Here is a 22,391-nt window from a genome sequence, read left to right as displayed (position 1 = left end):
AACAGTTAAAAGGGTGACATCAAAACATCCAAATCCATATGAACAGAATGCTTAATCAAAACCCATAAATGGAGAAAAAGGGGACTTTCTCTTGTGGGCTGCGCTGCATCTCTTGAAGAGTACATTTATTATGCTACTTTTTAAAGGGAAGGATTTTCAGCTCCTTCTCAATAGATAGTTTTAAACAGTTCATTTCACAAAACATTAGGAAGGAAAGATTTGGGGAAAATTGTATTTCTCTGCCTTGAAATTGAGTTATGGGCAGCGTGTTTGCCAGCTCATTTTTCTTGTTTGTGTGAAACAGACATTTGTGAGTTGTGGAAAATGAGCAATGGGAGGAGGGAGGAAATTGTCTAAGCCTACATAAGAAGGTTAGATAGTGTACTGCTATAATTTATAAGGATTTACAGACACTGCTGTGCTTTGATACTCAAGGAGGCCACTGTGGGCTGACCGCACAGTGCTTTCACCTTGTGACCTATCAAGCCAATGGCAGCCATAGATGGGTCAACTTTCGTCTGCCTTGAGGACATGGGAGCGACAGCAGCTGTTAGGTGAACTACTCTAAATTCTGATACTAGCTTTTGTAAATGAACTGGAGCTATCAGGCTGATGGCAGTAACAGAGATGTTAGTGACACAGACTTGCTAATGGAGGACTGAGGGGCTCACTGCAGGGTCATTCCCTGCAGGGTCATTCCCTGCAGGGTCATCAGCACATGCATTTACAGTAGCGGAGGCCATAGGAGTGAAAGTGGAGATCTTTTAGAATTATTTTCATGATGAGTGCTGCATGGACTGCAATGGTTCGGGGTTAATATTTTTTGCCAAATTCTTCATGATAGTAACTAACTAAATTAACTCTGAAATGGGGGGGGGGGGGGGGGGGGGGGACACACACGGGACGGGACATTGTGAGAAGCAGATGCTAAAAATGCCCTGAACTGTATTCTGACTTTTAAAGAAATGAATTACAGCATCCTGCCTGGGAAAACAGTGAGTACTTAGGGCTGTGAACTGGGTTTGCAGCAATGTGGTGCTTAGCTGCCTACCAGGGTTAACCTGCAACAGGATTCACAGTGGAAGGGAGGTTACAATTTTTTACAGGCAAGTACTGCATTAGCTTCTTAATTGAGGGGATTGTGTCTCTGTATGTTGAGACAGCCTCCTGTTTCCACCAAGATGGAGTTAGGAAGGACAGGCAGTCAGAGATTGCAAATAGCACTTTGGATCAGTCTTCTAAGCAGAGAACTCAATGGATATACTGGTATCCAGTACAAGTCCTCACTCGGTTAATCAAATGCTTGCAGTTTCTAGTAGTGGTTTTGGGTACGTCCCAAAAGTAAATTCTTCTCACTGGTCAGTAAGCTTTACAGGTGCCTCATACTTGGTTACCTTAGAGTTTATAAACCTTGTTAACGTTACAAAACCAAGAGCCAATAAAGCAGAGAAATGAAGTATTTTATTATGAAAATTTGGGAGCACAGCAAGGCTAAAGTACAGTGCTTCATTGGAGGAGCTAGTCTTTATTTTCTTAAATTTTGAAGACATGAGCTATGAAAGAATAATTTCTTCTCTTATCAATTGCATGTTCCATTAGGAAGCCACTTTGTCTTTTTCAGATTGAGCAGCTACAGTTATGAACGCACTCCATGTCTAATTGCCTTGGTTTAATAACAAACTCTCATACTAACGATATATGGTTTATATATATTACATCAACAAATAATATTTGTTAGCTGCTGCTGCACTGGAGGGAAGAGGGAACACATTAGGGCCTCTTGTGTTTTTGCAAATCCATTTCTAAATACAACATTAATGTTTTCAGGTTCCTTTATAAAGGAAAGGATGCTCTGTTTCATTTGGAATCTGAAAGATAGTCTCCATCTGACTGTAATTGGTTTTATATGCACCTAATAGTGGGAAGAAACTGATAGAATCTTCTTTAGAGACGAAAAAAAAAAAAAAGAATACGTCTTGGGTTAGCAGTCATTTAAAGGAATCAGAGCCAGAAAACCTGGCCCTGATTTTCGTCTCAAACCTGAATCTGTGTTAAAATCTGTTGAGGGTGCAAACATCATTCTAGAGAACACAATGGAAGTAAATTCATTACATTGAAGTAAATGTGTTATATTGTAAGCGTGAGCACCCCGCCTTAGCTCTGACAGGGAAAAATCAGGAGACTGGGAGAAGGAAAAGAACAGTGTGGATAGAGCAGAACGCAACAGCCACAAATAATCCAATATTTCATAATTTAATTTCACACTCACTAGACTGCAGAGGCATTGCAGACGGTGGGGAGAAAAATCTAAGAAGGGTGTTGGCTTGACAATGGTAACATCAGAGCTTAAAGAGGTCTGGCAGCTTTCCGAAAGTAAATGTGTGTCCTTCCTTCTCCCTCTCTTTCCCTACTCAATATAGATTAAAGTGACCTCTGGAGATAAACTACTGAACCCCCCCAAGTAGTTCTGCAGTGTAGTTTTTATTTGTACAGTATGTGAAAGAAGAGCTCAGATTAAATTCCTGGCCTTTCAGAAAAGTTTGTCTGTTCCTTAAAAAAAGAAATAAAAAGAAAAAAGGCTATTTTATTTTAAAGCCGGAGACTCTTTCATGGTCCCATGATCTCATGAGTTCTTTGGCTGGCCTGTGACCTTTCAACCTTGCACTACATGTTTCTTTTCTAAATTAGCCCGTGTTGAGACATCAATGGAGGAATATCAATGTTATTATAAAAGGCATCATTCTCTCCCAAAAATGTCAGTGTGAGTGAGTCATTGGACCTAACTGCTTAGCTTTTGTAAGGCAGGGAGAAAGATTTGAAAGTGTGATCCAGGGTCCCCCAGTCCCCCAACTTCTATTTAAAATGCTTTAAAAAGCAATGTCCCTGGCATCTGCTACAATAGAGGCAAAGGAACTAAGCTTTGCTCCTTTAGCCACAGACGAAATGTCCTGCCTAAGGCAAAATTATGTATGTGCTGTAAAAATACATAGCTATTACAAACAATTTATTTTCAAGGTGATGCTCAAAAGTAGCCCTGTAAAAACAAATCAGCCATCAAAGAGAAAACCTTTTATAGAAGAACTAAGTGTCCCGGTGAGTTCTATCATTTCTAATACCCAGTGTCTCTGCATCTCCTGGTATTCATGCTCTCTGGATTCTAGCAGGTTGAGGAAATAAAATCAGATTAAGAGCTCTATTTTTAATCTTAAGAAGATGGGTTTGCATTGTCTGGCATCTTGAAGAATCCAGCACTGGATGTTTATGTGGTCCTGACCAAAGAAACAGTACCCAGAGAGACAGTAACATTACACAACAACGTTGGATTATAAAGATGCTTAATCCTCAGCCTGGAAAAACTGGTGTACCTTCACTGGCATCACACTATCTTCTGAGGACTTGGTCTCTGAGCACCTTTAAATTTATGTAGCCATAGCGGATTCATACACTGGCTTTGTGTTGCAAAATCCATACATCTTAAAATGAAAAACATGCTGGCCCAAATCCATTCCATCTGTAACTCTACTCATGTGTCCAGTTATATCAGAAGTGAAGCTGGCACACATCAAAAAATGTGTGTCACCTAGTAATTATCTTACTAACAATGCAGAGAAAAAAGCATGGGAAGGATGCATTTCCAAGCTCAAAGTCAGGTTCTCTCCCCCAAGTGTGAAAGGCTGCTGAGCATTTGCTGTTAGCCATCCTGCCAGCTACCTGGTGTTTCCACCTGCTTTACCTGCACCTCTGGCTGTTACCTGCACTGCACACTCAGCACTGCCTATTTTCTTTGGTCAGACAAAGTCTGGAGTGTGGGAGCCTCTGCTCACAACTGAAGGTATTCAGTGTTTTTCAGTACAGTGTTGTCAGTGTTTCCTCACAGCCAGTTTCTTTAGAAAAGCAGGTTCCACTGTACCTGACTGGATATGAGGGAAAAAACACACACTTGAGCAGAACGCAAGATAATTGTATTAATTCATCTAAGTGCTTTAGCCTGTAGTGTTTAATGTAGCAACATCTGAGGATGAAGTGTCAGCTGAGAAGTTCCATTAGTGTTGCCAGATGCCTGCATTGCAACTTCACACATTTCTTTTTCCATGGCTGTAACTTTTTTTCTCGCAGAAGCGCAGGATGTCTGTCCCACTTCCATGTGCCTTGGACCAATGGTCAGGGATGCGCTGCTGAGCTAGCACTCACCCAGACGCAGTGTGGGTCCCATGGGCATTCTTAAGCCAATGCCCAGAGACTGATCAGACAGTGAGAACGAGGGGAGATTTTTATTTGAAAAATCCCTTTCAAAAATGGTCAACTTCTGAATATAACCTCTTGAATGATAGGAGGAAGGTGTTCGATTGCAACTTCTGCAGGAAGTGGGAGAAATCTACATATCACTGCAGTGGCATGCTGAAACGACACATCTCTAACCTCGTATTTTTGGGGCCAATTTTGAGCCATTTCGTACTATCGAGCTAAGCTCTGCTTATCAAACATAAAACAGATTCAGTGCCACGTCCATATTCTTTGTTCATTGTTGCATATGTTTTGGCGGAGCTGGGAGTGGGAAAAGCTTTACTGAACGTCGTGTCCAGAAAGGATGAAATGTACTTCCTGGGGCAGACCCAATTAGCAGCAGTTTCTCTAATGAGTTTATGGCATTTATTTATTTTTTGGCCTTTAAGACTTCTTTCTACTGGGAAATCTCTGACTCATATACAATACAAGTACAGTCCTGCAGGGTGGAGTCATTTGTAAGAGGTCATTAAAGCAATACCTTCCTTTAAGTCGCTGCTGTAAAATTGGGTTGTTCAATTTGAACCATAGCACAGAGTGGCAATTACCCGCATTAGCCAGATTCTCTCTCTGAAATTATTTAGCTGTTCAGAACCTCCCTCTGCAGAGTACTAGCCACACGGGGGAATTAAGCATTGCATGAAAAGGGAATTGGTCTCTTCCACCGAAGGGTCGAACAGCAGGTTGGCCGAGCCTCGGCATATGCTGCTGCGCTTGTCCTCGGTGCAGACCCCCTTCCTCTATTCCTCAGCAGCCAGAATTGAGATCATCCTTGGCCTGGGTCTGGAATCTGGCTCCCTGAAGTCCTGGGAAGGATCCCCACCTCTGTACATCTATCAAACAATATTCTTGATTAATTAATCTGAACACACAAATCCTAACAAGCCTTATCATCTCTGTGTGGCAAATGGCTTCTTACGAAGTCAGTTGAGATCAGGCTGGATTAATCAGTCATTCAAAGGGGCTGATCTGATATTTTTGGTGACCGAAACAACCACACATGCGCTTCCTGCGCAGGTCAGAAAAGCTTCACAGGGAAATGTGCAGAGGGCAGGAGGAGGTGCTGGATTTCTAATGAAGGAAGATCCAGTGAAGAAGTAAGCAGCTATAGATAGCAAGGTGTAATCTAGTAAATCCTCTGAATAACTTAATTAGATTTGACTCAGCAAAACACATGTCCAGCTTCTGCTGAACACCGGCCAATGTTGAGGGGGCAGGGAACAGGGGGGCAGCTTTCATGAATCCTGTAGGAGACAGATATAGCAGAGATTAAAAGAAAGAGGCGGAAAAGGTACTGAGATACTCCTACTTTGATGAAAATTTGTAATCTGAAGGTGCCAGAATTTCTAATGTTTCCGCAGAATCAAAAGTAGTGTAGAACTGGCTGAGGGAAAGGTGCTGAGGGTTTCATGACGTGACTTTGGTGAGAGGGAGGAAGCTGTAGCCCACTTATGCTTTGCCTCTCTCCTTTCCCTCCCCACTCCCCATTCTGTGTGAGCTCTGTACTGGACGCATAGTGAAAAAGGTAGAAACGCCACTGAATTCACGTGGGAATGCTCTATTCTTTTACGCAGCTTCAAAGATACAATGCAATTTGATAAGGTTATCTTGGTTTTCTCCTGTTCTGGTTTTGCTGTCAGACTCCAGGTGGCTGTAACTCAGCATAGGTCCATTTTGGAAACAGCTGGAGGACTGGTGGGTGTAATTGCATTGCTGCCTGTGCAATTCTTGATTTGCATCCATATGAAACAGAGAGGCATGTCCACTGCATTGCAAAACTTGTGGACAGTGCTAGAGAAACAAGACAACCCTGTGAAAGTTGAGGCTGTACAAAGCCTCTGTTCACTTTTTTTTTTTTAAAGGGTAGCCTTCCCCACTTGTGCCAGATGATTTGGCTCTTCTTCATCATTATTGCTTCTTCATAATGCTTGGATCAGCTTTTCAGTGGGCAGCACTTTTTGTTGGGACTGTCAAGAGGTGATCTCCACAGCAGGATGGATTTTCTGTCTTCCTCTGACTATCCTGCTGGCTAGCTGTGTGCTTTTCTCCTCCTCTGCATTTTGTCTACTCATCTTTGTGTTTTACTGTGCTTTTTCTTATCTTCCCCAGTTCTAGCTCTTTCTGCCCGTCATTGGACAATCTGTTGTTCACTTTTTGCCAAGCTCCATTCTTTATAACTGAGAATGTTCAGAATGTGTGGATCTGGTCCTCAGATACACACAGAAGACATCAAATTTATAATGGAAGCCAAAAATACATTTTCACCATGACACTTTGAAGATGTTTATTTCAATTTGCTTAAAACGTACCTAGCTCAAATCCTGTGTCTGCATACAAATTTAACAGCAAAACAAATAGACGCGCCTCATAATTTAAGATCTGTTTGCTCAGGGTTGGATCCTGTCTAGACTTGCAGATAGCTTCTTTGTTGAAGAGCTTATATCAGTTCAGGGTTATTTTTATTTTGTCTACTTATAAGCTTCTCATTATGATAGTATGCGAGCACCTCACAGACAGGTGTTCAGCTAAGAAGCGCTCTTATCCCTATTTAGGAGGTAAGTGATGATGGTCACCTAATCACAGAGGTTTGGGGCAATGTGATCTGTGCTGGCAGTTGGTAGCCCAGTATTTCACCATGGGAATAGCAGAGCGCATGTGAATAAGCAGAGTGTGTGCTGCGGTCTCTCAGGATTTTATCAGGAATGATATGATTTTAGTCCCTGCCATGGGCACTATTATCACTCAGCTTGGGGAAGTGAGACGTGTGTAAAGAAGGGAAATACTTCGGTCTGTGAAACGATCTCTAGCTCGGGGGATGGTCCCAAGGCCAGATCCCTAGGGTTTCAGTCCCAGTTCTTCCCCTGTCAGCAGTTAGCATTTCAGTGCACTTCAGCAGCTGTATGACTGCGGAAGGCTTCCTGCTGCAGCCGTAGCTCACAGAGAGCTTTCCCAAGGGTGCTTCAGGCAGAGCTGGAAGCAAGCCCTCAATATACAACGGCGGTGAGTAGCCGACGCCAGGCTTTGAGAAGGAAAAGAGAAAATTAGGTACTACTCTGGTCCCCTGTGTCACCTCGAGTCATTCTCTAGCGGCCAGACCAGATAAGAGGTTTATGACTCTGCCTTCCTTCTCAACCAAGCACTTTGTCTCTTTGGAGTTTGCATTCCTGGAGTTCATTCCCCTTGACAGACCCGAGTGAGAGCATTGTTAACTGCATGTCTGTATTTGATTTTCCCTCTGATTTTCCAAGAGGGGGAACCAAGATCCTGGTGTTCCTGTAGTGCTGGCAAGTAGCTGTATGGATTCCTCTGGTGCTTGATTTCTGCTGTCATGGCAGTTGGATTAATTAGATGAGATCCCTCACATAGGTCTCTGAATGATGTGTTCAAAGCCTGGGGTGGGGAAAGGGTTATGGCTATAAAATTAGAATAAATACCCAGAAGTAAGAGCTGAAATAACCTTGTGACACATAACGTACTTGGTAACCTGCTATGCGTGCGGTACTCTTGCATTTACAAAAGAGATCCCATTTGAAAACAGGATAGGTCAGACTTTACATTATCCATGGCAGATCTTTTCCCCATGTTATTTCCAGGAACAAGACCCATTTCCATGCTCCAGAAAACCCACAAAGCAAGTGTCCCCCAAGTTGCTGGGACTCTGTAAGCCTTTGGTTTCTAAACTGTGCATCTCTGAGAGATGCAGCAAAACACCAGAAAGCATAATGTCATCTGTAGAAGAATTAAGATTTGGGTGTATGGGGTGTATCCGACTCATAGTTTTTAACTTTCGGTGGTAATGATGTGTCACCTTAGTCATGATTTTCATTACAAAACTCTCCCTGTCTTCGCAGTTAGATCCCCTTAATCTGCTTTTTTCTATCTCGTAGATGAATTTAATTAGGAAGATTTGATAGGAAATCACTAGGTGATTTCATAGGAAAGCAACAACTTGTCTCTTCCCTACTGCCATCCTTCCCCTCCCTGGGGCCCTTTGCCATCACTTACTTCTCCCTTACTCATTCCTCGGGAGAACAAGCAGTTCTGAAGCAACAAGGTGAACGACCCAACTTTCCCACATATTTTTGCATGTCTGAGCGACTGGTCCAAAATGTACAATCTCTAATAAATTTTGCTGGTGGGTTTTTTTGGTTTTGTTTTGGGGGTTTTTTTGTTTTGTTTTTTTTTGGGCGGAGGGCATGGTGGTCTTTCTGTGTGGGATTGCTGATGCCTAGTAAGGTGTAAGCTCCCAGGAATGCTTCAGCTGAGGCAAGGGTACATGCCCTCTACTTTTCCTGCAGAAAACAGCTGCTCTCAGAAGATGCAGAGGACCTTTGGGTCCCCTCCCTGCTGTGGAAAGTGCTGTAGGCACCGGCCAAAGCCTACGACCTCATCTGGGGGGAGACCCCGCGGCATCACCTGGAGACACGGGTGATGACAGGTGCCTGCGTTCTGTGGGAAGCAGTTTGGGACGTGGCTGGCAGAGCTGCAGGGGCACCAGCTGCAGGAGCTGGCAGGCTGCTGGAGGAACTAAACTCCAAAGCTGGGGCTCCGTAGCTGAAGGTCGCCTCTTTCCACAGCTGCGCTTAAAGCGGGGCGCTCTCCCTGCTCTCGGCTGGGACGATGCTACTCACCGCTCTGCCGACGTGCTGTGTAAGGGCTTCCAAGGGGTCGTTATCCACCAAACCTGGGGACACTCGGGGTCTTCAGGCTACGCACCGGGCGGGCGGGGGGGGGCTGTACAGCGCCCGTTTGCGCTACCTCCCTGCCTGAGGCCGGCGCGCAGCCCCCCGGTGCCCGAGGCTGCCCGCGCCCCAGGGCTGGCTCTGAGCCCGCCGGGGCAGGGGCTGCCGCCGCGGCCGAGACCCCCCGCCGCTCGCCCAGCCGGAGGCCGGCTCTGCCCCGCGGCGCCGGGGCCGGGGCCGGGCCGGGCGGTGCGCAGAGCCCGCGGCGGGGGCGCGGGGCGGGGGCGGGGCCGGGCCCGGGGCGGGGGGCTGCGCCCTGCGCGGGATTGGCGCGGGGCGGCGTGATGCCACGTCCGGCGGGGGAAGCCCGGCCTCGCTCGGAGCCTCCCCCGCCGCCCGGCTCGGCGCGCAGGTGGAGCGGTGCCGGCGAGCGGACCGACACGCCGAGCCCAGCCCAGCCCCGCCGAGCCCGGCCCCGGGAGCAGCCCCGCCGCCCGCCCCGCGCCCCGCCCCGCTCCGCCCGGCCCGGCCCGGCGGCGCCGCAGCCGGCAGCATCGCGGCGGGACTGCCCGGGGATGCAGCCGCGCTAAGAACAAAAGCCCTCTGCGCGGTCACGCTCCGGGGCGTGAAGGCGGCCCGACCCGGCCAAACTTGGATCGCTGCCCCCCCCCCGCCCGCCGCTCCTCCGCGGCCGTGCCCAGGATCGAACTCCCCGGCGCCTTCCCCGCACGCCGCGGGCAGCGGCAGCGCCTGCGACCCGGGGCTCCCCCCCGCCCGCCGTCCCGCCGCGGCTGCCCGGGGAGGGGGGCCGCGCCCCGGAGCCCCGCCGCCCGGCTCCGCGCCGCCCGGGGCCCCCGGCCGCCTGCCCGCCGCGGGACCTTGGCTTTGCCCTTCGCACGGCAGGTGGCGGGGCCAGCGGAGAAGGATGCGTTTCTTCCCGTGGGGATTTTGGCTGCTGTGTGTCGCCTCCGCCCCGGCTCGCGGTGACAGCGGCAGCAAGGCGAGGAGCTGCGCCGAGGTCCGGCAGCTGTATGGGGCCAAGGGCTTCAGCCTCAGCGGCGTGCCCCAGGCCGAGATCTCCGGTGAGTCCCGCGGAGCGGCAGGGGGGGTTCCCCGGGCACGGCGCGGGGTGCGGGGGGCCGCGCTCGCCACCCGCCGCTGGAGTTTGTCCCGGGTCCTGGGCGGCGAGAAGTTGGACCCGGGAGATTTTCCCGGGGGTCGGGCACCCCTCCTTTCCCCGGTGCGGCACCCCCTCCCCGTGCAGCACCCCCTTTTCCCATGCAGCACCCCGTGCAGCCGCTGCCCGGGCTGGGCAGGGTCTCTCCAGCGGCGGGGGGCGGGGGGGGGGCGATGCGACCGAAGCTGCTGGGTGGGGGTTATCGCGCCGAGTGTTCGGGGGTGGTTTTCTTCTTTTTTTCATTGTCTCGTTTCTTCTGTTGGGAGGACCGTTGAAATGGGCTCAGGGTTTTGGTTCAGGAATCAGGGTAATCAGACTGGAATGGGCTTTGGCGTTGGAGCTGGAAAATGTCACAGGGTTAGGAGAGAGAAGAATTGATTTCTTTTAATCTTCTTTTGGATGGGAAACGAACCTATAAATGGCGTTTGTCACTTGTTAAAAATGAAACGGGAGTAAACCGACCCTGTGTCAAGCGTGCAAAGCACAGAGGAAAGCTGGACAACCTACATCAGAGTGTCCCCTGCCTTCCCTCGGGCTTTGGCGAGCCTTGGTTGCTTTCCTCCTCTTGGCAGAAAACCACTGAAATACCAAAGAATATTCAAGGTCTGGTTTATGTGGGGTTGTTTGGTTGGTTTTTTTTTCTTTTTTTTTTTCTTTTTTTTTTTTTCCTGAAAGCATGGGGGAAATATGCTGAGGTATTGTTGTTGGGTCGGGTTTTTTTTCTTCATTCTCTTCTAAGTTTTGATACACCGACTTGTGACCCATATCCGAGGGCTTTCTCCTTACTTGTGGGAGCTTCCTCCTTCAGACAAAGCATAAAACATGCAGGCGTACGTGCCAAAGCCAACCTACAGGGACATCCCAGTAAAATTGCAGTTTGTAGTTCACATCTAAGCTACAGAATGCCTTATGTTGAATATTTCATTGTGTAGTTTTCCAGGGAAACCAATTCATTATCTGACCCATGAATGGAAAAGGCTGAACCGTACTCATGTCTCATAAATGTGAACAAATTAATACTTTCTTTGTCAAGTTGCAACCAAGAGTAAATTTCCAAAATAAAATGAGCAGTCCTTGAAGTTAAACAGTGGGGAATTTCAAAATCATTTGAACGTCACTATTAATAGAATAGTAGTTCTGTTGAACAAGAAAGTGGCTTTTTATACATTTGCATCTAATTACTACAAATGTGGATACGTTAGCAGTCATGTTTCAAGTGGAAAGTTCTTGGAAGACTACGTGTTTACAAATACTCGTGGAGATGGCTGCAGCATCGTATGCGCAGATAGTACTACAGGGGCAGTCATTCAGATTCGCATCAGCCATGGTTACAAGCATTGCGTATTGCAGGTTAGCGGCAACTAAAGCACCTTGTACTTACAAGTGGCTGAGGTTCGAAAAGTGACAGAGGACACACAGATTTCTAGGAGCCAGGAGTTCTGTTTCCTACTGCTTGTTGCTACTTGCGTGTATGCTGGCAGTCTTAAGCAACAGTAGGTAAAATTATAGTATCAAGCTGGGCATCTCTGTTACTGTAAACAGAGAAAGTCTGTGGATAAATGCTACGAAAACTTGAGGAATACCACGTGGAAAGTAATATGAAGAAGTGCTTGGGGTTAGAAGGCTCCACACATAAACCTGCTGCTGATATTATTAGCCCAGTACTTAGAAGAGTTAACGGACTTAATGATTTTCATTGGTAATTATGATGTGTACCTTCTGACTGATACACACTCAGGAACGTGCTTTTCTGTTGCTGTAGTACTTACCCAGTACAGTTAAAACACTGATGTACGTTAACGCTGACCTCAGAAATGTTCCTTATAGTGTTGTGTATCGAATATGCTTTTTAGCAGTCGTGCAGGTTAGTGCAGAAGTTGGTGCTGGGTTTGTTTTCTACAAAGAGAAGAGTCTTGAGACGCTCCTGCAGTATCCCCACATGTGGTAAATACAGGATCGTGCAGTTTGTAATTCCACATTTTTTCAAAATAAATCATGGCTTAAGGCTGGTTTCAGCAGCATTAGATTCAGCTTGCTGACCGTGGGGGTTGTAATCTGTGTGGAGCCTTGTCAGGTTACACCTGACTGACACCTCTAAGTGCATACACATCGACGTATCACAACTTTTGGCCAAGTTAAGAAATGCTGATGAAGGCGGTTCAGTGGTGGCTCCGGTTGGACCTGTGCTGAGGTTTCCTCATGGTGGCCTGTTCCATGTTGTCAGAGAGGTTCAAGAGCTACCTCAGGAACCATGGTTTTGTCTTATTTCTGAGCCCTCTGGAGGCAAAGGCCCTTCGCTTTGTCCCTCTCCAGGCGGGTCTTGCTGTTCCTTCTCTTTCCATTGCTTGCCTGAAGCAAAGGGGCAGCCTAATTTCATAGCCCCACAGCCTTGCCCCCGCAGTGGTGCTGCCATGCTACGCTGACCTTGCTCCTGTCTGCTATGAACTGGCTCCAGGTGCTACTTGGTGTGTGTTGCCTTCACACCAGCCTGGCACCGGGAGCCAAACCACACGCTGCTTGCACCCCCAGAACCTGACTTCAAAAGGAGTTCAGTAAGCTCCCATGATGCAGGCTGTGACTCAGGCTGAGATGGCTGTGTTTATATTGGTTTTAGAACACTTACTGCACGCTTTCCACCTTCTAATCTCTATTCTTTGTTATGATTTAAGAGGATTATGAGTAATGTGAAGTCTCCACAGCTCACCAGAAGGTAGTCCCTGCTTATGACTTGTACGGATCAGTTAAAGAAGCAGTCACACAGTTATTAGCTGGCTAATAGATAAGCATCTGATTCAGGCTTAGACTCCTGGCTTACCAGATTTCTCATGAACCACCTAGACAGGGTTTCCTGGTTTTTTGCTAATGTTGTACAATGCCTTTAACATGTCTAAGCACTTTAAATGTGTCGGGTGCTGTTATTAAGTGTGTTTAGGGAATACACAAGGTGTTATATCTCACTACTTTGAAGTCAATGGCAAAACTCCCAAACATGAAAGAAGCGTCTGCCCGTATTAGTAATCTTGACAGACAGACGTACACCCAGAGTCTCAAAGACCTGCCTGGAAGAAAGCTGCTAATGCTGGGGGAAACGCTCCTTACCCCTTGGGTTTATGAAAGTTATGACACTTGCTTCCATAAGACATACTAACCGGAGCAAAGTTTTCCTGTGTGTTGGACAGTGTTCCCACTCACTGGCTGGATGACCCGTACCCCCCTTCTGAGATTGCTACAAAACACAAGAAAACATTTGAAAGCTTCTAGTTCTTCTGTTTGCTCTCGAGTCATCTGGAGGTGGCAAGCCTCAGTTCCAGCTTTCTCAACGTTCTTGCTACCCGGCAGCATCTCCCCGTTGCAGGTCCCCTACCCTGGTGACGGAGGGAGAGAGGTGCGCTGCCCTAGGTGTACCTCCTAGTGCTGGCCTCAGGGCTGCTCTTGGGCTCACAGCATGGTTTGTGACTGAAGAGAGCGAGCCGATGGCAGAAAATTCTGTGCTTCGGGGAGGACACCCGGCTCTCTGTGCTGACAGTGAAGTGGTTTAAGGTTCCTGATGCTGGCTGGGTGACTGCTCCCCAGTGTCTCAAGCACAGGGAGTTCTCTCAAGTACTGGAGAAGACTTGAGAGATGTGATTTGACATGGATGTGCTTGGCCCTTGCTCACTGTTTGGGCTAGGCTTTTGCTTTGGTTTGTTTATTCCTGCAATTAATCCTTCCTAGACTTGGCTCGCTGCTAGGTTAGCTTGTTGACACGGGTGATGGGTGTAACACAGCGAAAGAGTGTGCAGAAAAAAAAGCCATCTGGACCTTGCCAGGCCATATTGCTGCCCATCCCGTCACATATCTCACATGAATGCTTCCCTCGTTCCTTAGCTGAAAGGGCTTAGGATAATTTTTTAAATCTTTTGGTCCTTATAGGCTGTAATGAAAACATTGTCAAGTGCATGTGTTGGCTAATGCTTCTCCAAACAGCTTTACTTAGAGAACAAGTCCAGGCACAGAGTGGGACTTGACGAGGCTCTCCAAGTCTGAAGAGGGTAATGAAACCCAGTATTGGAGGGCATTTTATGTTCTAGCAGTTGCAGCACAAAAGGCGTAAATGCAGAGATGGGCAAACTTGCATCTGTGGTCTGAAAACTGAAATCTGGGGCTCCTCCGCTCCTAGGGGAAGTTCTTTACTTCTTAATTGAAAGGGGACACTCTGTTGTTGCTCCAGCGCTTTTTGAGGTTGTTGTTATATTTGGGTTGTAGTTAGTTACTCAAGGCAGACAGGATTTCTCAAGGTTAGTTGCTATACGGTGAACTCGCAAATGCAATATCAACCCATTTACGCTAATGAATTTGTTAGGGGCGAATCGGAATGGCCTTTGTAGCCTGCTTGGTTTAGAGTGCCGTTTCTAATGAGGCAAAACACAAGGAATTGTGCCTTTTCTCCCATCTGGTAAGCGTATTGCTGCGAGCGTTAGAGGAGGTTGCGCATCCCCATTTCTATTTAACTTAAAATATACGTAGGCATGTACATATTTTACGCTCTGCGATTGTTTTGTTAATTCGTGACTGCAGCATGTGTGCCTACAGAACAATTAGGAAAATTCGATTTATGGAGAAAAATAGGCCCCCTCTAGCGGCTGGTAAGGCGCCGGAGCCCGAGCCCTGGCAGCCCCGGTGCTTACCTAAGGCACCTCTGAAATCTGCCAGGCTTTATGCTCTTGATGTTCTTCGGTGTTTTGTGGTGTTGACGTTATTTTTAAGAGAATCTGCCTTTCTGTCACTGTGATATGGATGACTAAGCTCTCACCACATAATTATCCTTATCAGCTGTGTCTGACAAAACTATTTCAACAGCTTCTTTTGTTGGTGAAGCAAAAGGCTGATATTTTCTTTTTTAAAAAAAAAGAAAAAAATTTGCATGCCTCTATAACTGAAGACGCCCACCACCTCTGCCCCTGTGTGAACCTGCAGAGCTCACCTCATCTCTTGCCCTGTAAGTGCCCTGCTTTGTTTAAGAACACGTGTCAATCTCTGTACACGCTGGATGAGTTTGATAGGAGATGTGTGGCTTTTGGCAGGGACTGTGAAACAGTTGGTTTAATGTTCTAGTGCTTTCCGTACAATCATCTCAGACTGAGGGGACCAGATAGTTATATTCCTCTGGGTAATTTCAATAATTATGTATGCTTTGACTTAACCAAAGGCGAGGAGGGAGCTGCTACCTTGATAATCAGAAATGTGTATTTAGAGCCAGAGGTTTTATTTTCTTCGCGGGTCACAACAGTGATAACTGAAAACAGAGGCCACGGAGCACCTGCCCAGCAGCAGCAGCTGAGCGCAGGCTCCGCACCCTCCCCACCGCTGCTCAGGGACGAGGGAGGGGGGTTAAGTATCATCTATTTTTATTGCAGCATCGAATTGCATTAGGCACAGTATGGAAAGTGAAGGCAGGATAAAAGGATGGCCCCAGCCTCAGAGCTGTTGGTCTGGGCAATAATCCCGACCCTGCTGCGTGCTGTGGTCTCGGCACTGTGTGCCTGGGGCCGGCGCTGTGCGTTTGGTCTCCTGGCAGTAGCCGGGGGGGTCCTATCACTTGTCTTGCGGGATTGTGGAAGCAGGGGAGGTGGGAGGGTGATTGGCAGGTGTCACTGGCATAGGGAGAACTTTCGTACCTGCTTTCAGCGTTCAGCTGGAAATACTGGCTGGGAATTACAGGGGGAAAACCAGGGAAATAGACATCCCGAGTCTGTGGGAATCTGCAGGCTTCCTTGGAGGGCAACGTTTCATTTCTGTTTGCTGCCCAGGCCTCTACTGAATGTGATATATTTCTATATGTTGGGTTCCTTTCTTTGTCCTGTGAGGTGCTTTTGTGTACATGTGTCGGGCAGATAGCGACCCGGAAGGGGGTGGCATCAAGGCAGCGTGCTGCTCCAGTGTACAGTTAGCCCCGCCAGCTCTGCCTCATTCTGTAACAGGGCATACGTTCCCTTCAAATGCGATTCCTTGTTTTCCTGCAAGCAGGGCATCTGCAGGCAGCTTCTAAGGTGGTACATGCACGTGTTGCTCCTGCGCGGAGCAGCAGTACAAAAGTGCCTGCAGAGAGTAGTTTTCCGGGAAGCATCCTGCCCTGCCATGGCAGGGTGCAGCCGGCTCCCGGCGCTCAGTGCTGCGACACAGCAGGGCTTGGCTCCAGCATTCCGTGCTGCAGAAAAACCTCTGTTTTTTCCTGTGGAAGGGCATTTCCTTAGTCGAGTGTTACCTCTGAAAGGAGGTGGACGTGCTGTTTGTGGTTGCGCAACAGTGAAGCTGGGGAGGGCACTTGACGCTGACTTTCATCTGCCCCGCTTGAACTTTCTGTATAGGTCAAGTCTCTCTGAAAATCCTAAGCAAGCCCCTCCTTGTTCCCGCCTGTGTAGGTTAGGTCAGGGTTGGGCCATCTCTCTCAGGGATCCTTCAGATGCTCAGAAGGATGAAGAGGTTTAGTGGGCACCCTGGTGGGGCAGGCAGGCCAGCTGCTTGGGTGGTGGCCTTGAGCAAGCCCATCCAGAGTCTCTTCATCTTAAAATATGCCTGGAAAAAGTCATGTTCTTGCCTTCCTGACTATGGAACGAGGATTAAGAGAGTCTTCCTGACAGCTGTGAGGATAACTCTGCCCCATCGTGATGGGGAGGGACCTAGGGAAGGGTCTTGCAGGAACCCTGGTAGCCGTTGCTTGAAGATTATTCCATCATGTTTTGTAGTTTGTTTGTACTAAGTTGCTGTAGCTGCCATTGCTTTAGGACATTTCCCCTCGAAGTTACAAAAAATAAAATTCAAAACTCTACGAAAGCAGAAAATTTCCTTTTTCCCCCTGCCTCTTACCCGAGAAGGACAGACCGCCCTCTGCTCTGAAGTCCGTATACCCTGACGCTTTGTTGCTCAGAATATGTTTTATCCGTGACAGGTGAAACCTGTCTTTAAGTAACATCTGATTCCCAGGGAATCGGGTTACCTCCGTTGCCAGATTGTTCTGCAAAAAATAATGAAGCTTTAGACTGTAGACACTTAAAATGCGTGTCTATACGTGACAGAGCTGTGAGCTGGGTCAGTCACTTCTGCAGTAATGTGTTCCTGTTTTACTTGGAATTCTTCAGATTGGAAAACTTCTTTATTTCCTCTTTCTTACAGGTTGAATAAGCAGCGTGTGCTGTGACAGTTACAACGCGCTTGCTCTGAGTTTCAGAAAAATACATTAATCACAATTATGTTGACTGTACAGAGATTATAAAACTAATTTAATTTTTGGTGCCTTTTCATATACAGTGCAGCGTGAATCAAAAGTACAGAATTATCCAGCTGTTATAAACTCCTATGCTAGCAACACAAGTAAAACAATTTTTTAAATTGCCATGCATTCTTCTGAAGTATTGAAAAAAAGAAAACAACAACAGAAAAGTTTTACTGTGGTCTCAGGGAGCAACACGATAGTACTTATGCAGACAGTCAATCTTATATATGACTAAAATGCAAATACTGTATGACAAATAGTTTGGGCTTGCAAAAAATTGGTATTTTATAGGACTGTAAAACTATACTGTGTAATTTAGTTGAAGTGTTTCCACTAGTTTTATCCAAGTCTCTTGCCTTGTAGCTGGAGCAGACAGGCACATTTCTAAAATATTAATATTTTAGAAATTCTTCTAGTTGTATTTTTATTTACGATGAAAATCTACAATAAAATCACTGTCAGAAATTAATATTAATTTTACGTTTGTAAAAATGTAGATGAAAGGAGGCTACTTCAGTCTCCACTGCTCACCGTTCACGCTGTTGCAGTAAAGTTTGCAGTGCTTTGGTTGTATAACTGATCCTGAGGCAATGGCCAAGCACAGTGTAAAGTGAACTTTGTATGAGTGGCAAAGCAGGAGGCTTCTGTATTAGCATCTATTATCGGTTCCTGCCATCTCCCCAGATAAGCTGGAGGGTGGAAGCTGGGTGCTGTAATTACCATGTGGGTCTCGCAGGAGGGAGGTCTGTTCCCAGTCCCCATATGGATGCAGATTTTCACCATGAAGGTGGAAAAGCCACCTCGCTTTGCTTTTTTTTTTCAGCAGTTTCCTCTACCATAAACACTAAATTGGAATGAGCGAGCTTGAGTAACTCGTGGGAAGTTTGATTTATAAAACTCTAGCCCCTAGATGTACGAGTGCCTTAAAAGAGCAGTGGTCGTCTCCCCTGATGCAGTTGCTTGCTCCGCACAGCTGCATGAGTTTAAAACAGTTGTATAACCAGTTTAGATTTTAGAAACATGTGTTTGGCTTTGTGACAGAACACCAAACAAGCCCTGGAAAAAAAAAAAAAAAAAAAAAAAAAAAGCCCAGTCTCATTGCCCTTTCATTTGTGGGAGGTCTCATAGAGGCTTCCATGTTGAGGGAGGAGGAGGCTGGTATTTTTATTAAGAGAGGCTCTCTAAGTCCAAACCGTAGCTAGAGACTCATCTGCTGTGAATTTGAGGAAGGGCTGCACAATAGTGGGAACCCGTGGGTAGAAGTGCCATCGGCTCAGCCGCAGGCTCCACGGGGCCTGTGCCCCATCCTGTTGGATCGTGGTAGGATGCAGCAGCATCCCGACTACTTGTGCTTTGGGGGCTGGTGTTGGGGGGTGGGGTGGAGGTGGGTACTGGGAAGTGCCCCGGGAGGTCAGAGAAGTGTTCCAGTTTGCCTTTTGCCTTTCTATCTGCCACAAGCGTGTTCTCTAAATGCATTTGAGCCCAGAGAAGCCAGAAGTGGTATGATGTTCTATAAACAGATGGATGAATCTCTGTAACGTGTCAGGTAGTGCAGTCCCTGTGCAGAGTGAAAGAGTGGGGAAACCCCCTTGTTCCTCGGTGCTGTCCTTGGGGCAGGGAGCAGATACCACGTTGTGTCTTCCCAGGTGAGATTGCACAGTTGTCCTCTTCGTAGGCTTTACATTAAGTTGATTTAGAACAGCGTCTGTCGGACTTACGCTGTCTTGGAAAGTAGTATTTGATTTTATTTGGTCAGTTAATAGTAAGCAATAACTTGATTCTCTCTGCTACACGTTGACATTAGGGGCAGAAAAAGTTCAGATGTGGAAAATGTAGCTTAAATTATTCTGTATGCTAGAGTTTATATGGGGTGAAAATATGTGATGCTGCTTATTAGACAGATTAATGCAAGATGGTCAAAATGATGTTGAACGTAGAGGGCTGGAATTAGGTGTGGGAGAGTGAAGCAGAGTGCTGTAAATTGCTCTTTAGGTCAGGTTTACCTGGCAAGCGTTTTACTTGACTAGTTACAGAGTATAAGGGAGCTGACTCATGCTAGAAAGGGACTTGTTTAGGTAACCGATGTCCAGCCCCAGGCGTGTGGTGTGCTGGTGGCCTGCTCTTCGCTTCTCTGTCCGTGAAGTGTCACAGCCACTTCTTGCCATGTTAAATATCACTGTCTATGACTACCTGCAAGGAGGCTCTAGCGAGGTGGTTGTCAGTCTCTTCCCCCCCCGGTAACGAGTGACAGGATGAAACTGCCTCGAGTTGCGCCAGGGGAGGTTTAGATTGGATATTAGAAAAAAAATTCATCACCAAAAGGCTTGTCAAACATTGGAGCAGGCTGTCCGCGGAGGTGGTGTGGAGAACCCTGGACGTGTTCAGAAGTCGTGTAGATGTGGCACTTAGAGTCATGGTTTAGTGGTGGACTTGGAAGTGCTGGGTTAAGGGTTGGAGTCGATGATCTTAAGGTCTTTTCCAACCTAAACGATTCTATGACTTGTGGCAGGTTTCTTGTGTTTCCAAAATCCAAACTTTCGCAGGCACATGGTGGGTGTATGCTGGGCTTGTGATGGGTGAGAGCGTGGTCTGGCCACGTGCCCTGTGTTCACAAACTCACACCTGTTGTGCAACTGGGTAAGTAATCAATCAGGTATGATGCAGCACGTGTACTTTGATGTAGCGTGCACCTTTGCTCTCGCAGTGCACAAGGAATCATTGGTATGGCTTTAAATATGTCTCTAAATGGAGGAATGCCTCATCCCAGTGTGAAGCCGGGGCTCCTCTGCTTTACTTTCAGCGTTGGTATAAAGGTGCCATTAGCATCCAGAACAACTTTGTGTTTGAAAGGGATGGAGCATACAGCTACGTCTTTTTGAAAAGCTGACTGCTGCTGTTGCATGAAATAGCGCCATAAGAGAGGTTATGGTTTATTGCCGAGAAAGTGGAAGCAGCTCATGGGTTTTATATATTTATATGTGTAAGTGTCTGTGCCCGTACGTGGGGTTGTAGCTCCAGAAGGGGAATTTTGACAAGCAGCTCTTGGGCCCATGCTCTGGGAGATGTAGACTGGACCATTCTTGGTTTTGGCTGGAGGAGGGGATGTGTCCCGGTCTGGGCCTGCTTCTCTGCAGGTTCAGTCCCAGCTGTGGAGGGGCTGCTCCCATGGCAGCTTGCTTGTGTCAATGTCCCTGTGGGATGAGACATCCCTGCCTGAGCTCAGATATGCAGGAACCTCCCAAGATGAAGGTGGGCGGTTAGGTACAGAGCCATGCTTGTTCCTGGCACATAACTGGATTGTCCCATCCTGGACAGCAGCGTGGAGGTCAGCGTGTTTTGCTGTACCCATGTGTGCTGTGCTGTTCAGTTGTGGGATCACTTAAAGCCCCAAATGTCTCCACGCCACGCAGATGCCTTTCATGTCAGGATGGCTGCCTGCTGCTGAGTGGACTGATTGTGCTGCTCTATAGGACAGTACGCTCAACGGAAACCTAAACCAAATGTTGATAGCACTTTTGCAGAACTAAGTAAAATGAAATTTTCATTGGTAAATCTTCACAGGTGCCAGCAAATATAAATAAATAAAGCCTAAGCTGTGACTTTGCTCTCGTGTCAGAAGGTATTTCCTCTCTGTTTATTTTAAGGTATCAATTGTGAACCAGGAATGAAAGCCACTGTGTTTAAATGCAGTATTAGTTCTCCCACTACCCTGGATCAGCTGTCTGGGGGCTTGAGTTTTTCTTCATGTAACACTGTTGCTACTGTTTGTGTTGCAGGGAAGCAATCTCCTGTCACAGTTATACATTAAATATTTTTCACTGTTACAATACACTCTGTGACAGGGTTTAGGACTTAAATTCCTAAATATATCTGCTGATGTATGTGCATCCAGCAGCATGGTGTCTTGTGTTATCCTGCTATCGCTGATACATTTTGAGCATGTTACATCATTCAAGCTGATCGGGCTATCCTTTTTGTCAGCTAGGGAATAAGACATCTGAAAAGCCCCTTTCCTGTATTTTTTACGGGAGCAACGGTTGCACTCAGAGCCTGGTGTGCCTGCGTGTGCTGACACCCCTGCAACAGCAAACTTCCAGAAGTGGTGTGCAAGACCGGTATTCCTGTGTTGTTTTGTAAACTGAGGGATGCAGGGTTTGTATAGTTAGAAAACATAAAAATACAGTAACTGATGAAAGGAAACTAACTGTTTGCAGTTATTTAAAAAATTATTTAAATATTGCTTTATTAAAAAAAAAGTGTGTGTAGTGCCTTATACCCTTCTGTTCAGTGACTGTGGGGCTGCATCTGGAGCGTGATGTCCAGTTTCAGGCTGGTCCGTAAAGGAAAGGCATGGCTATACCAGAGCGGGTCTGGCACTGGCCAGCAGGATATGGTTAGGGTGCTAGGGCCCGTGATGTGCACGGGGAAGCTGTGAAATCTGGATTTGTTCCAGAAGAAAGAAGGCTAGGGGAGATCTCGTTGCTGTCTGCAACTACTCAGTGGTGGGAACAGAAAATGGAGGTAGGCTTGAGGGCATGGGCACGGCATGGGAGGTGGTGGACACGGGCTGGAATGGGGAAATTCTGATGTCATATGTGGAAAGACTTTTTCTGACATGAGTGATTGAACACGGAACGGGAGCCCAGAGAGGTGGTGGGATTTCCATCTCCATCCTTGAAGGTATTAAGAGTTTGAGTGAACAAGGCCCTGGGGCACCTGCTCTAGCTGGCCCCGCTTTGAGCTAGTGTTTGGACTAGATGTCTGCAGAAGACCGTTCAACCTAAATTATTCTGTGATGCTGTGTGAATGCTGCAATTGTGCCATACACAGAGAAATTGGGTGTATGTGTAAGTAAAGCTCTTTTGTTAATGGTCTTCAGAGGAGGCGGCGTGAAAGGCAATCCTTCCAGTACTACCATGTAACATTTGTATTTTTTTAATTTATTTGTTAGTTTATGAAATATGGCATCTGGTGAAATCAAAGAGGAGAAGCAGTG

At 47.0% G+C, this 22,391-nt stretch overlaps 1 protein-coding gene across 2 annotated transcripts in view; it reads left to right on the top strand.

Annotated features, from left to right (window-relative positions):
- Positions 1-22,391, top strand: part of GPC1 (glypican 1) — a 222,283-nt gene that overhangs the window by 1,272 nt on the left and 198,620 nt on the right. The window contains exon 1 of one of the 2 annotated variants that reach the window (XM_055723820.1): positions 9,368-10,048. The exons of the other annotated variant lie outside the window; for it this stretch is intronic. Within the exon in view, the coding sequence (XP_055579795.1) occupies positions 9,892-10,048 (157 nt within the window). The 5' untranslated portion in view covers positions 9,368-9,891. Of the gene's footprint in view, positions 1-9,367; positions 10,049-22,391 lie in introns of those variants that run through there. 2 annotated transcript variants of the gene reach the window in all.

Source organism: Falco cherrug, chromosome 11 (assembly GCF_023634085.1).
Source record: "Falco cherrug isolate bFalChe1 chromosome 11, bFalChe1.pri, whole genome shotgun sequence".
Taxonomy (NCBI): domain Eukaryota; kingdom Metazoa; phylum Chordata; class Aves; order Falconiformes; family Falconidae; genus Falco; species Falco cherrug.
Note: the sequence above shows the minus strand (reverse complement) of the source record. Positions and strands in the feature narration are given on the sequence as shown.